Source organism: Colossoma macropomum, unplaced genomic scaffold (assembly GCF_904425465.1).
Source record: "Colossoma macropomum unplaced genomic scaffold, Colossoma_macropomum, whole genome shotgun sequence".
Taxonomy (NCBI): domain Eukaryota; kingdom Metazoa; phylum Chordata; class Actinopteri; order Characiformes; family Serrasalmidae; genus Colossoma; species Colossoma macropomum.
This window is the reverse complement of record NW_023494806.1, coordinates 17,607,597-17,620,815: the sequence shown is the minus strand read 5'-3', so window position 1 is coordinate 17,620,815 and position 13,219 is coordinate 17,607,597. Positions and strand designations below refer to the sequence as shown.

The 13,219-nt window shown below is 39.8% G+C and overlaps 1 protein-coding gene across 4 annotated transcripts in view; it reads right to left on the bottom strand.

Annotated features, from left to right (window-relative positions):
- rhobtb4 (Rho related BTB domain containing 4) overlaps positions 1 to 13,219 on the bottom strand; it is a 65,822-nt gene that overhangs the window by 30,894 nt on the left and 21,709 nt on the right. For 3 of the 4 annotated variants that reach the window (XM_036598024.1, XM_036598023.1, XM_036598022.1), the window contains 2 exons: positions 3,136 to 3,337; positions 204 to 307 (listed from right to left, as the gene is read on the bottom strand). In XM_036598024.1, the coding sequence (XP_036453917.1) occupies positions 204 to 307; positions 3,136 to 3,327 (296 nt within the window). In that variant the 5' untranslated portion in view covers positions 3,328 to 3,337. Of the gene's footprint in view, positions 1 to 203; positions 308 to 3,135; positions 3,338 to 5,366; positions 9,282 to 13,219 lie in introns of those variants that run through there. The other variant, XM_036598021.1, reaches the window with a different exon arrangement.

Below are 13,219 nucleotides of genomic sequence, written 5' to 3'. Positions count from 1 at the left end.
CTCCACGCGGCCCAACTGGCCCTGCTTATGGTACATTAGTGAGCCAGCCAGGAGGATTATGCTGGTAACCAAACCTTGGCAGGACTACAAGTACCATTAGCAAGAGTGAGGGAAGATGAGAGAATACGATCAGGTGAGACTAAAGATGGATTGCGGGGTGTGAAGTGGGGAGCAGAGAGTAAAGGTCATGATGTTCCACTGACCTGCCATAAGCGAAACGTCTGTCTTTGTGATGATCTCCGAATGTGTCCCACAGTCTGAGGGACACGCTGACTTCATCCACCACATCCCTAGATCTTTCCAACACCTAGAAACGAGAGAAAACACATTTAGCTCTTTAACTTATCTCCTTGTGTGGCGATATTAATAATGCACGTTTGAACTGTGAATGTGAACGGGCTAGGCCAGGCAGTATTCTCTCTATTAGCATATCTAAAAGTGCATACACAGTATAGTGTTATGACTATAGATTTGCACAATACTGATGCTTCAGCTTTTTAGTTTGTGTATGTTTAGGCATGTGGGTAACACTTTACTTGAAGGCTACCTACAAAGGGACTTTGTAAGACATGCACAATCATTAAATATAAAGCAATACTTGAATCTGAAAAGCAATTTCTTGAATTTTTAAAAACAGCTTACACCAGTACTCACAAGTAGGCCTGTAACAATTATTACACAATTACATAATTAATTATTCTAAATGATCGCAGTTATTTGAGATGATCACAATTATTTAGGCTGACTGCAGTTATTTTCCACAGTCATTATATTTCACAATAATATTAACAAGCAATAAGCAAAATGTGAACTAGATGTGTTGTGCAAATAAATGTAAATACAAGAAAACTGTAAATGCAATCTTTAAAAATGAAAATCTATTTTTAAAATTACGTAATCAAAAAAAATTCTAACTTCTACCTTTGTGCTTTAACACATTTAGATGACAGTAATATTTGTTCACTTGCTTGCTATGTAGCGAATTCTAATGTTTTAGCATGTATTCTAACAGAATGAGAGCTTTTTTTGCTTATATTTTCACTTTCAAGAAAAAAAGCTCTGTTTGACTACACACTGAGACATATGTGTGAGAGTTTGTGTTTGTGCCCAACAGTGTGGTGCATCAATTCGACAGCACTACCAGTGTTAGCAACTAAGTAAACAGAGATAGGAAGCAAGATGGCTAATAAGCCAATCTGGGCACTTTATAGATGTATACAGTGAACAAGAAAAGACAAATTATTAATTGCAATTATTTATAAGACAATTAATCATTGCCTAAAGATGACATAAAATGTTTGAAGATGTGAATGGCATTGCATTGACCTAAGGGGCCTTGCACTAGCGTTTGTTTAAGTTATAACACAGTCATACAGCATCATTCCCATGTATTGTAAACCAGAGGCCTGAAATCTGAAACCATATATCTAAAACTGATATATTTCTATCAGAGTTAAAGTACAAAATGCAGTTTCTGTTAAGGCTGCACACTGAACAGATAACTGTGTTTTCCATCTCTGCAGCCACACAGTCTTAACTTAAACTGTTTTTCAAAATAATATAATATCTGTAATGACTCAAAGTACTTTTGCTTTGAATACCTAAGTACATTTAAGTCATTTTGTGCTTTTGTACTCTATTAACATACAGACAGGGGACTCCTTTTAGTGTAATAATTTTTGACCAAGGGTACTTCTACTTTTACTCAAGTACAGGTGTCCAGGAATATGTTCGTACATAAAGTAAAATATACATAAAAATATCACTTGAGCTTAAAGGCATCAAAATATTTCACTGAACTAATATACATGGAGCTCTTAACTTGATCTCTAGGAACGATGTGAATGACAGTATTACGAACAGAAAAAATGTCTGATACTTCAGTTTAAGGGCCCTTATGTCTTGTGATTACTGGCATAAGCTGTTATAAATGTTTATAGATATTCAAGTATTGCTCTGTAAATATGTTACGCAATGCTTCAGTAAAAGGTATGAATTACCTATGTAGGAAGTCTTCAGTTGAAATGTAAATGTATTGTGTTAGGTAGCTGGAACTTTAATAAGATGTAACCATGTTGTTTTGGTGTAGCCTTAAGACGAGTCATGACTGACGGGCTTCAACCTCCAGCTAAGAGAATTCTTAATCATAGCAGAGGCCAAACTGCTTACACTAAACTTGCGTGCTTGGTTAGATGATCTGTAAATTCTGATCTAGTTGATCTCATAATTCAACGACTTATTGTGTGAACACTTTTCTCTATTTATTATGTAAAAGAAATACATGGGCACTATGGCAGATTAGCTGTAGGAGTACTACATAGCTTTTTAGTATTCCAGTCTACCTCAATTTTCTCCTATTTTTATGTTAGTGAGAAGTTTTATGTGTTTATAACTATGGACCTTAGATACCAGTATGTCAATTAAAAAACAGGGCATTTTTCCATTTTTTAAAATTAGTCTTAGTTCTGATATGAGAATATGAAATAGCAATTAGTGTGTGATTAGACATTTTGGAGTTTTATGACTTTGAAAAAACTTCCCCTTCTCTTTATATAATGGCATTCCATTAACTTTTGGAATTCTGTTTTTTTGACAGGCATCATACATGGCATCATGTCTTTGGTTTCCCCTACATTTATGTTTGGTGGGCAAATTTGAGACCCTTGGTATTCTAGATAATATATCAAATATACTTTTACCATGAACTGTGAAGGTGCTCAGACCAATAACACACCATGATACCAATATCATGTGAGCTGAATATTGCAGTATACATTATTAATGAATATGCCTAGTCCTGAGAGGTTCTGTTGTAATTCCAAGGAATTCAATGTAATTTTAATACTGTAAAAAACTGAATAGCCTAATTGTTTGTGAGACTGGTATACACACTGAAATGTCAACTTATGTACCTGCACCACCTAGCCTCAGCATATTTTAGTCTGACATTAAAGCTAAATGAATTAGTCATCCATTTTGCTGACGAAATGAACACTTGTTTTTTTTGGAGCCAAAATTAACACCCATTTTACGTAGCATGCTTCCCTTGGGGTTGTAACAATAGTACCATATTATATTTGTGTACATTCCAATATGTTGTGCAAAATATATACAACACGGCACAGGCCTACCCACCTCCTGGCACACACGGTACTGGTCGATGGCCCAAACGGTTGGCACGTGGGTGGCGAGCAGCTGGTACTGGGTGAGGGTGGCGTTGCAGGCGCGTGCACAGATTAGGCGGGTCTTACCTACCGCGTTATCGCCCACCACCACACACTTTATGGTCTCCACATTAGGCCTTTCATAGTCTGTGTCTATATCCATGGAGAGGGCCCTGTGCAAAGAGAGAGAGACAGAGATACGTGAAGTATGATCATGGTTATCGGGAAAAAGTTTGCCAATTTTGGAAATATAATTGCAAATATCTGTTCGGTCATATCATAAGCTATGTCAGCATAAAATATCAGCAAGGAACGTGTCCTGAGTTGACCATCCATATGGATTGTTCACTGTTAATAATAAATAAATAAAAAAAATAAATTAATAAAAAAAAACACAGGCTGAAAGCTCCCTGACTATCCTTCCACCAAATGTTTATGATCTTAATCAGGGTGCTATTTCTGTCTCCATAATAAAACAACCAAACGGTTCTGAGAACTGAGTGCTTGCTAATACACTCTTCCAAAGGCTGAAGTTCAAAAACAACACAAACACATGCACCCCTCACTTCAGTTTTCCTCTGCTTTTGCAGAGCGACAGAATGGTCTACCTGAGAATCCGTGAAAGCTGAGGCTGCTAGCAGAGAGCAAAGCCCAGTGGCAGAGTTTATTTTGGAAAAGTGCGCATGGCTCCCATCTGCTACAGCAGATTACAAGAAAGCCTGTGCTTTCATGCACACACTCACATACACATACACCCAGGCATTCATCCTCATCAAGACTGCTTCTCATTGTGCAGGGAATGAGGAAAAAAAAAGCACTACCTTCTTAAGGGATGTTCTTAGAATGGACTACTGAGAAGCATGCATGACAGCACATACTGCTGTAACTTGATATCCATGACAACAACAAAAAAAGCCCTTTGCAGGCTCTAACATGATTAAGCTGTGAGAGGTAGTCAGTGTTCTTTCTCATGCCAAAGAAAAGGATGGAAGAGGTTACCAAGGTGTTAGCAGAAGGAACTGGCTATGCTGAGTCATTAGGTCACCGTGAGTAGGCTAAACACACTTGCAAAAGACCGATGGAGGTGTGTAGATCCGTGTTTGAAGGCAAAATAAAAGCATGATGGAAGGGGGTCATAATACAAGAAGAAGACCCAAAAGGAGAGGTTGAAGTTGATTTTACATATTTTAAAACTTTCTTAGAATTACAAATTAATATGTTGGTCACAGCGAAATGTATCAGCATTTGGAATTGGAGCTCTCTGTGCCCTACTGTGAAATCACATATATATATCACTACATAAAAGAAGCACTACGCTGCCTTTATTGCTGGATGCACTGTGATAGCACACATTCAGAATGGAACTCAAATCACTAGGATCTGATAACTGATTATTACTATTTGTGTCATCACAGAAAGCTGACCGAAGCGTTTGCTTGTTTTGCTTGAAAAAAAATCTATTATTTCAGTAATATTAGATCAAGTTCATTTCCTATCAAAGTAAATGCAAAAACAGCATTGAGAAATCATGTTATTTAAAGAGAAGAGCAGATTAAAAGACAGAAATAGTGCATGTCTGCCTGAGGATTAATGGGTTAACAGGCATTTCTGCAAACTAAATGCCTCAAATGCTTACACTTAAAAAAGGCCTCATGCTAAGTCAAGCCACCGGCAAGCAGGGCATTCTATTCAGCAAAGGACACAGCTATCTGTATCATGAGTAGTGACGAGCTCGGCGATCTAGCTCTGCTGAGGTTCCATAAAAAGCGTCTATGAAAGATTGATAGGGCCACTGCTTATTATTCCATTGACAAAGACGTCACTGGTGTGACCTCCGATGCCAGGCTGGGGGGTGTCTAAAAATGGATCCTATTCAGACGGACACACGAGCCATCTTTTCAGCGCTTAACAATTGCCCGTTCCTCCATTCACGTCTCTCGAGGATGAGAAGGCAGACCGCACCGGCTCAGCGTCATTCACCACAATGCTGAAAGCAGAATGAATGAAGGACAGATGTTCCAGTCTTCCATCGATGAGTCTTCTAATCTTCTATCAATGAGATTTGACTTCTATAGCATATTAGTTAGGCACATACTGTTTTCCCCCCTATATGCGCCTTTTTTTTCTTATGCTTCACCTCACTTCCAAGATTTAATCACCATTCACCCTGGTAATCATGCGTGCTAAGAAGAAGCAGCCTACCTTGATGTTTCCATTTCAAAGAATTGGCTGTTCCAGAAAGTTTCTGAGGAGTTTGTAAACATAAACGCTGATGAGACCTACTTTCAAGACACCTTCCTCACACAGGATGAGGGCAATATGTTGTTTAGCCAAGAGTGAGAGTTACTGCATCATCTTTATACTAGTCATACCAACTACGTGGCAATGACATGCATTCTAAAGTGTTGTAAAGTAGTGATAAGCAGTTATGGAGATAACTTTCATGATAACAGCAAAAAATAGCAGATAAAGGAATACTTGGCCTAGTTTCTCTACTGACCTAGCTTTCTACATTTTGGCAGTGAAAACATAGTGAGACAGCGCTTTAATGACCTCACCCTTGGTCTGGTATAAAGCTACAGAAAACAAGATGTATCATATTGTGCTATGTAATGTTACTTTCCTGTTATTCTCACTTAATCCAGGCCTGCCTGGCCAAAATGCCTGGGGATTTTACTGATTTAGTGCTTATAATGCAAGATGCACGTGGTGGCCATTTCTGTTCGCTTTGACTGTGTTTATTCAGACTGAAAGTGCAATGGACACATACTCTCTCGTTCCTTTTCTCTCTCTGCAGGCCACTAATCGGCTTAGAGACAGAGCAACAGAGTAATGTGTGATGTAACCCCACAGCAGACAATTTCTCAAGAGTACAACAGACAGAGAGAGAGAGAGAGAGAGAGAGGGAGAGAGAGAGAGAGAGAAGGGGGGGGCATTTCAACCCTACAGTCTCCCTGTCTCTTCCCCTCTTTCCCTTTAGATGGCAAGCTGTGGCACTGCGTCTGGGGCTGAGCTGGGGAAACATAGCACGCTGGAGGTCAGCTAAGGCTTTCAGGCAATCAGGCTAATTTCACTGTTATTCACCAGAGAATGATACCATTACTGTGCTTTACCAACACACTGGCCTTTTCCGGCCTACAATGAAAACACGTTGTTAAACGTAACACTGTGTAAAAACGTTCATGATGAACGGACCAACAGATATGCTCCAATATCACTTTGAATAAAACCTCTTTACAACAACATACATAAACAGTTAAGAACATCTTTGACTTCTCCTCTAAAATTACTAATTTGAAGGTACATGTTTTCTTTGGACAGCAACAATCTTGGCCTGGGCCAAACAGCATTTAACAGGCTTTAATATTCTTTGGTGTTTCTGAACGAGTACTTATATAAAATATAGCTGGGAGGCAAGAGGGGCACTAGAGTGAGCTGTTGTTGGTGCTGACTGTTTGCAAACTTTGATGTTCATGCAACTAATAACTGCATGAATGTCCAAATAATATGCATTGTCACAATGCAAAATTATGCATTGCCACAGTTTTGCATTGCGATATCACAATGCACTGTTACACGTCCCACATTTCTATAAAACTTTCTATAAAAAGCTGCTGTAATGTTGTCGCAAAGCTACCTCACCAGTCGTATGCAAAGATTTGGGCACACTCTGGTCAAAAATATGTTTTGTGAAAGTAAAAATAAGCATACACCTTCTACAAAGAACACACTTTGCATATTTTAATGCACAATTTTAGTTGTTTAGCTTAGTTGGTAAAGCCAACATTTTGTGGAAAAAACATAAAACGTGGCCTGTGTAAAATTCATGGCCCATTTTATATTTTATTTTTTCCAAATATGTGAAACGCAGCAAATAAAGAGATTAACATATTTTCACTTAGAAATTTATCATGAGTTGAATTGGGGTGTTCAAACTTTGGCACAAGACTACAGCAGCAATAATACAAAAGCAAGTTCAAGACGTAAATCCTTTAAAATCTTTGTTTAACAATGATTGTAGTCAGTTTAGCTGGTTTATTAAATGGATTGCCAAAGCTCATGTTCCAGTGCCAACTTAGTAGTCCAAGATAAATTCCATTGCGAGTGAAATAAATTACAGATGAATACACATCTTGTTCAGGATTGATGGATTGGGGTTTTATTCTAAATTCGTACAGATTTACGACTGTTCATATTAAGGGAACTGGATAAATCGGCTTACTATCTCTGTTTGTCTATCTTTTAGTTCCAGGTGCTTAAACAAGTGATTTCACATGAATGTTGTTTAACAACCAAACAAAACATTAGCCAAACAAATTAATTTGCATTTGGCTTATTCTTTTCGTTTAAATGCTCTTTGCCATTAAATGACTTTCACTAAGGGGTGACACTGGGAAATCGTGGTTGTGTGTGGTTGTGTTCAGCCTTTAGCTAAGATTACCTGGGGATGATATGATTTTTCTTAGCCTAACATCACATCTGTCATTAAGTTTTTACCATATTTGCTGATTTTATGATAAAATGTTTCATGTAAAACAGTGACAAATAAACCTCTGAACACAGTCAGGAATTCACAAGAGTTTTCTACAATTCTTGCTGGTTAGAAAAAGACAAAACTTCAGAATAATAAATAAGGCAACAAATACAAACATAACAAATACTCTGGTATTCTGATTATTTGGGTCAGCCCTAGCACATACTTGTCCTTGCTGCATGCACACTACCTGAGAACTCAAAAAGTTCCAGAAACCAGACACCTTAGGACCAGCGTTGAGTTTCACTTCCATCAGCTGACCGACAAGTGCAGCCTCACACAACAGAACACACACTCACACTGTGTACAGTACAAAGCCATGTCGCCAGAGGTATCAGTGTATCCTGTAATGCTTTTAACTGCATCAGTAGACTGAGTCAAAGTGCTCTAACATAGAGAACCAACAGTATGTTGAAGCCTTGATAGTAATAAAGTTAGTAGCATATAGAGCACATATAGACAGAGTCAAGGTGCTTTAGGGGAGGGAGTAGAGAAAGAGAGAGCGCAAAAAAAGGCACGTATTGAGAGATGAGAAGTGTGGGTGAAGGGAGGAGAGAATAAGAGAGAGAGAGAGAGAGAAAGAGAGGGAAGAAGACGCCTACTCCATTCACAAACATTCCACTGCCCACACAATAGGCCTTCTGCTCAATTCAGCTGAGCCAAGCCTTGTTTCTGAAAGCTATATGTGTGTCCACTTAGGAAGAGTGGGAAGTATCATGGCATGAGGATGGACTAAATCTCTGTTTCTTTCTATGTTTCAACAGCTTCTACACTGATTTAAAAATTAAAGTACATTTAAAGTCTTTAGTTGAGATACATGGGATGCACGATAATTTTGGTATATAATGATATCTGCAGATTGCTTAAAAAAATTACTGCCACTGAACAACAGTTTAGCTTTGATCAATATCTTAAACTGACATTTGATGCCATATTTATTATACTCTGGAGGAGCTGAACGTTTAAGTGTGTTACATCTGCAAGTTAGATTTTCTGAAATGGCAATGCATTGTACATTTTACAAACATTTACAGTGTCATTGACAGATATGTACATGAAAAATAAACAGATATTGGCTTTGGCCCACAATTCCTATGTCAGTGCATTAAAAAAAAAAACTCTACCATCATGTCTGGCTCTGATTTTGGTGAATTCCTTCAACAGTGCTTCATCAAAGTTGTTTTTTGTTCTCTGTATCTCTGCTGCACCTCTTTCTCTCTCTCCAAAAGCAGGGCAGCAGATAGACGGAGGGAGACTCACCCCCTCCCTGGCGCAGCATGAGCGCGCGTGTGTATGCGTGTGTGTGTGTGTTACGTAACAGCTCCAGTGGCAGAGAATGATCCGGCCCTGCTGCCACATAACCAGGATCCACAGCGCTCTACAACAAAGCAAAACCGTCTGCGTGCGGCCCAGAGGGGTAGACTCCAGACACGCGCACTCCATCATACGTCAAATTACGAAATCTGCACAAATACACCAATACTCACACATTCACGCCCAGAAGGAAAAGAATCCAGCACACGCATCGACAGACATGATAAAAAAACATATAACGATGATACAACTGTCTACATGTGGTGAGCTCACAGTATATCTGTAATAATGTAAGAATTAACTGGCTTGCCAACTTGCACTCATGCCACACATATACTGGACTGGATTTGCAGAGCTGTGCTCTTCAATGTTTTGGGAGAGGATATGTAAAGACAGCCGCTGCCATGGGCAAGGCAAGTGCAGACTGGTTACATAACCCAGTGGCCTGCTAGTAAACAGGTTGAAAGGGAAGCATCTTGCTACACAGCAACCAAGATCTTCGCTTATTATTTTGTTGCTCAGAATTGATATCACGATTCTTCACGTAGCACTTTGGTGAAGAACAGCATGTTTACTTACGTGACATGTATAATAGCAGCTCAGAGATCAATATAAACAGCTATTACTCTGACCCACAAATCAACTGTCGGCATGATACCATCAAGGTGCTGATAGAATAAAACGTTCCTAAACAGTTCCAGGCTTAGATGCACAGTTCTAAGAAAAGCCTTTAATTGATATACAACCTTTACATTTAAACTTTAAAAAGGTTTTTCACACTCGCGCAGCTCATTTACACCACCAAAAGCTGTTGTGGTTGGCACTTTAACATCAACAGTTTTTCTATTTTTGATGTGAGTAAGTATATTAATCTGTTATCTCTGCTCAAAGATGATGGTGTAAAGAATGACCCAAAGGCTTTTCAGACAACCAAAAGTGGTTTGTCTACGGTCCTGCTCCAAAAAACCCTTCTATTTTCAAAAGGGTGTTGATAAGGACACAGAGCAACCAAGTGACTCATTCTGTTTTGAGATTTCTCTCCACACCCTTGAAATATATCCATTAAGCCAAGCACACAAAAGAGCACTGTCTTTTTCTGCCCCACTCCTTCACAATCACACTTTGTAAATGACACAAAACAAGCCAAGAGGCTTCAGACGGTGCATAACAATGTGTGTTCACAAGGCATCTCAGCTACGTGCAAGAACGTGTGCAAGTACCAAAAGCCAGGATCAAAACATTGGTGGACATCGTAGCAACCTGCCAAGTAACTGCTCTCCAATGTTTAACCAGCCAGCGCAGTCTCACAGGGGCCTCTGCGGACCTCGGCTGTCAGATGCTCTCCAAACACGACTGCACCTTTGCTCCCAAAGAGGAACTCGGCCAAGGACAGAGAGAAGGGCTCATTAAGGCTGGCTGCCGGCCGAGACTTCTTCCTTCAGTTCCAAAGCCCCTGCCAAAGGTTGCTTTCAGACTGTTCTAGCAGAGGTTAAGCCTCTTTGCTGATCTGAGATCAATCTACATTGTCATTGTGAACTGCCTGAGGTTTTGCACAGAGGAAGCCAGACCTCAAAACCACCAATAGATTTCACACAATATCTATTGGGACAATGTGCAATGGCAACACATCACATCACTCATGAAGACTCCAAACGTTTTTAAACACTTCAGAATACCGTTTCTCAACTTCTGAACATCAAAAAAATTCGGCTCCTTTTTTGTCTGTAGAGTTCATATAGAGCACACTAGTTGGGAGCATCTGTATTCAAAATACATGGAAGCTAGGGATGCATATAATATGTGAACCGCAGGCAGATGCCAGATATTTTTCCATGTACATTCACTATATAGCCAAAGTTATGTAGACACCCCTCCTAATTATTGAGTTCAGGTGTTTCAGGCACATCCACTGCTAACAGATGGATAAAATTAAGCATATACCCTTGCAATCTCAACAGACAAACACTGGCAGTAGAGCTCCGTGACTTTAAACTTAGCACTGTCATAGGATGCAACATTTGCCACAAGTCAGTTAGTGAAATTCCTGTCCTGCTAGAAAGCCGTTTCCTGCTCCAGCATGACTGTGCCCCTGTGCACAAAGCGAGCTCCATAAAGACATGGTCTGATGTGTAGTGGCCTGAACAGAGGCCTGAACTCAACCCCACTGAACACCTTTGGAAAAAACTGGAACGTCGATTGCGAGCCAGGCCTTCTCACCTAACATCAGTGCCTGACCTTAAAATGCTCTTTTGACTGAATGGGCACAAATTCCCACAGACACACTCCAAAATGTTGTGGAGAGCCTTCCCAGAATAGTGGAGGCCAACTCCATATTAATACACATAGTTCTGGGATGTCAAAAAAGCCCATATGGGTGCGACGCATAGGTGTTCACATACTTTTGGCCATGTAGTGTCTCTGCCAGTGTTGATATCTATATATAACAATTTATAAAATGTAGAAATTATCTTCGACCTGGAATAGCACTACCGAGAAATCTAACATTTATAACCAGAGTGTTACAAATGCTGTAAAATGAATACAACGCTCACCAGCCCAGCGTTGCCTAAATGTTCTGCTTTTTCAGAGAACAATAAACACATCATTAAATATCGATTTGAAGTTTAAGTCACATATAATTATCTGCTCGATGCCGCTATTTTTACCGATATGATTCCGATATCATTAACCACGGCAAACAAGTTGATCTACCTATAAGAGATGCATTTAAATATTTATTTATTTACTTATTTGCTGCTTATTTGCCAGGTGTTTGTTTTTGCAATAAATATCAAAAATATCCACTGCCAGTAAGTCTGCTCATTTACCTAAGTCTGCTGATCCTCATGGCAGTGGCTGTGACGTGGAAACGTTTTACAAAATCACAAAATGATCACTGAGGAAAGTGGAGAAAATGACTGTCTTCATTTGTGAAAAGAAAGAAAACCACTGCTAATATAGATGAAACTGGCTGGGGTACACTGTCATAGGTTACTGCTGCACACGACTTAAATTAGCACATTAAAAGTTGCAATATTTAGGGTTTATTTCCCAGACAGGGAGCAAGCCTGGATCTTCCTTTCAATGGAGAATTTCCATTCAAAACGCAGTGCAGTCCAAGACTCGGCTTAATCCTGGTCCATGAGACTAAATCTTAAAGTTTTATAAGCCTGTTATAAAACAGAACAAGACTGGCGTCGGAGTGACTGAATGGAAAGGGTGGATGTGAAGATATTTGCAGACATGCTTAAACAGTAATGCTTGATGACAATGTACAATATCAATGCACAGCCAGTCTGGCAGAGCTGGACATTTACAGATGATTAAATCACGACTTCTGCTTTTCAGAATCACATCACTGTGAAGACTTGGTTATAAAAATTAAATAAATAAATAAATAAACAAAATTTCTATTTCAGTGTCCTCAGATGACGATGACCGTACTAAAAGCTGCCCCCCCATGTCTTAGAATGAATAAAACTCAACCAAGCTTGCAATCTGTAAAGAGAAAAATCATCCTCGGAGTATTTGCAGAATTTCAGGTGATTACATCAGGTGAATAGGTGTAATGTGAGACATCTGTGGGCAGCCATTGATACCCCCTCCTCTAGCAGCACCACCACGACCACCCCCATTCATATTTCCAAGCTGCAACAATTCAGTATTCATTGAGAACGCGTTTCATTGAGAAATACAATGAGCAGCAAGCGCTCTCGCTAAGAGGATTTCTCGCCTTAGACATAGAAGAAGATTACCTAAGCTTTGAGAAATGTGTGATTTTCTGTTTTTGGCGAAGTAACCAGCGCTGCTTTGCTGCTACGGGTAAGAAAAGAGATGCAGCAAAGCGGAGCCAAGCCCATGCGCGCGACCGAGGCGGGGGAAAAAAGGAAAAGAGAGAGGGAGAGAGAAAGAGAGAGTACAAGTACTGTGGCACTGTGCGCTGAGGAGGCTGATGCTGAGGAAGCATAGCAACATACTGTCGGCTACGGCTACAACAGGCGTACAAAGGAAGTCTAGCAGGGCTGAACAGCCGGTTTTGGTAGTCAGTCGAGGCTAATGTTGTCACACAAGGAGCCTCAGTTTCTCAAGTTGGCTTCCTCTTCGCCAGCGTCTTATTTGAATTTCCCGTTCCACCTTAAACGGTGCAGCGGTTGCATTCTGGCGCCTGTAACTGCTGCACCGTTTAAGGTGGAAGGGGAAATTCGAA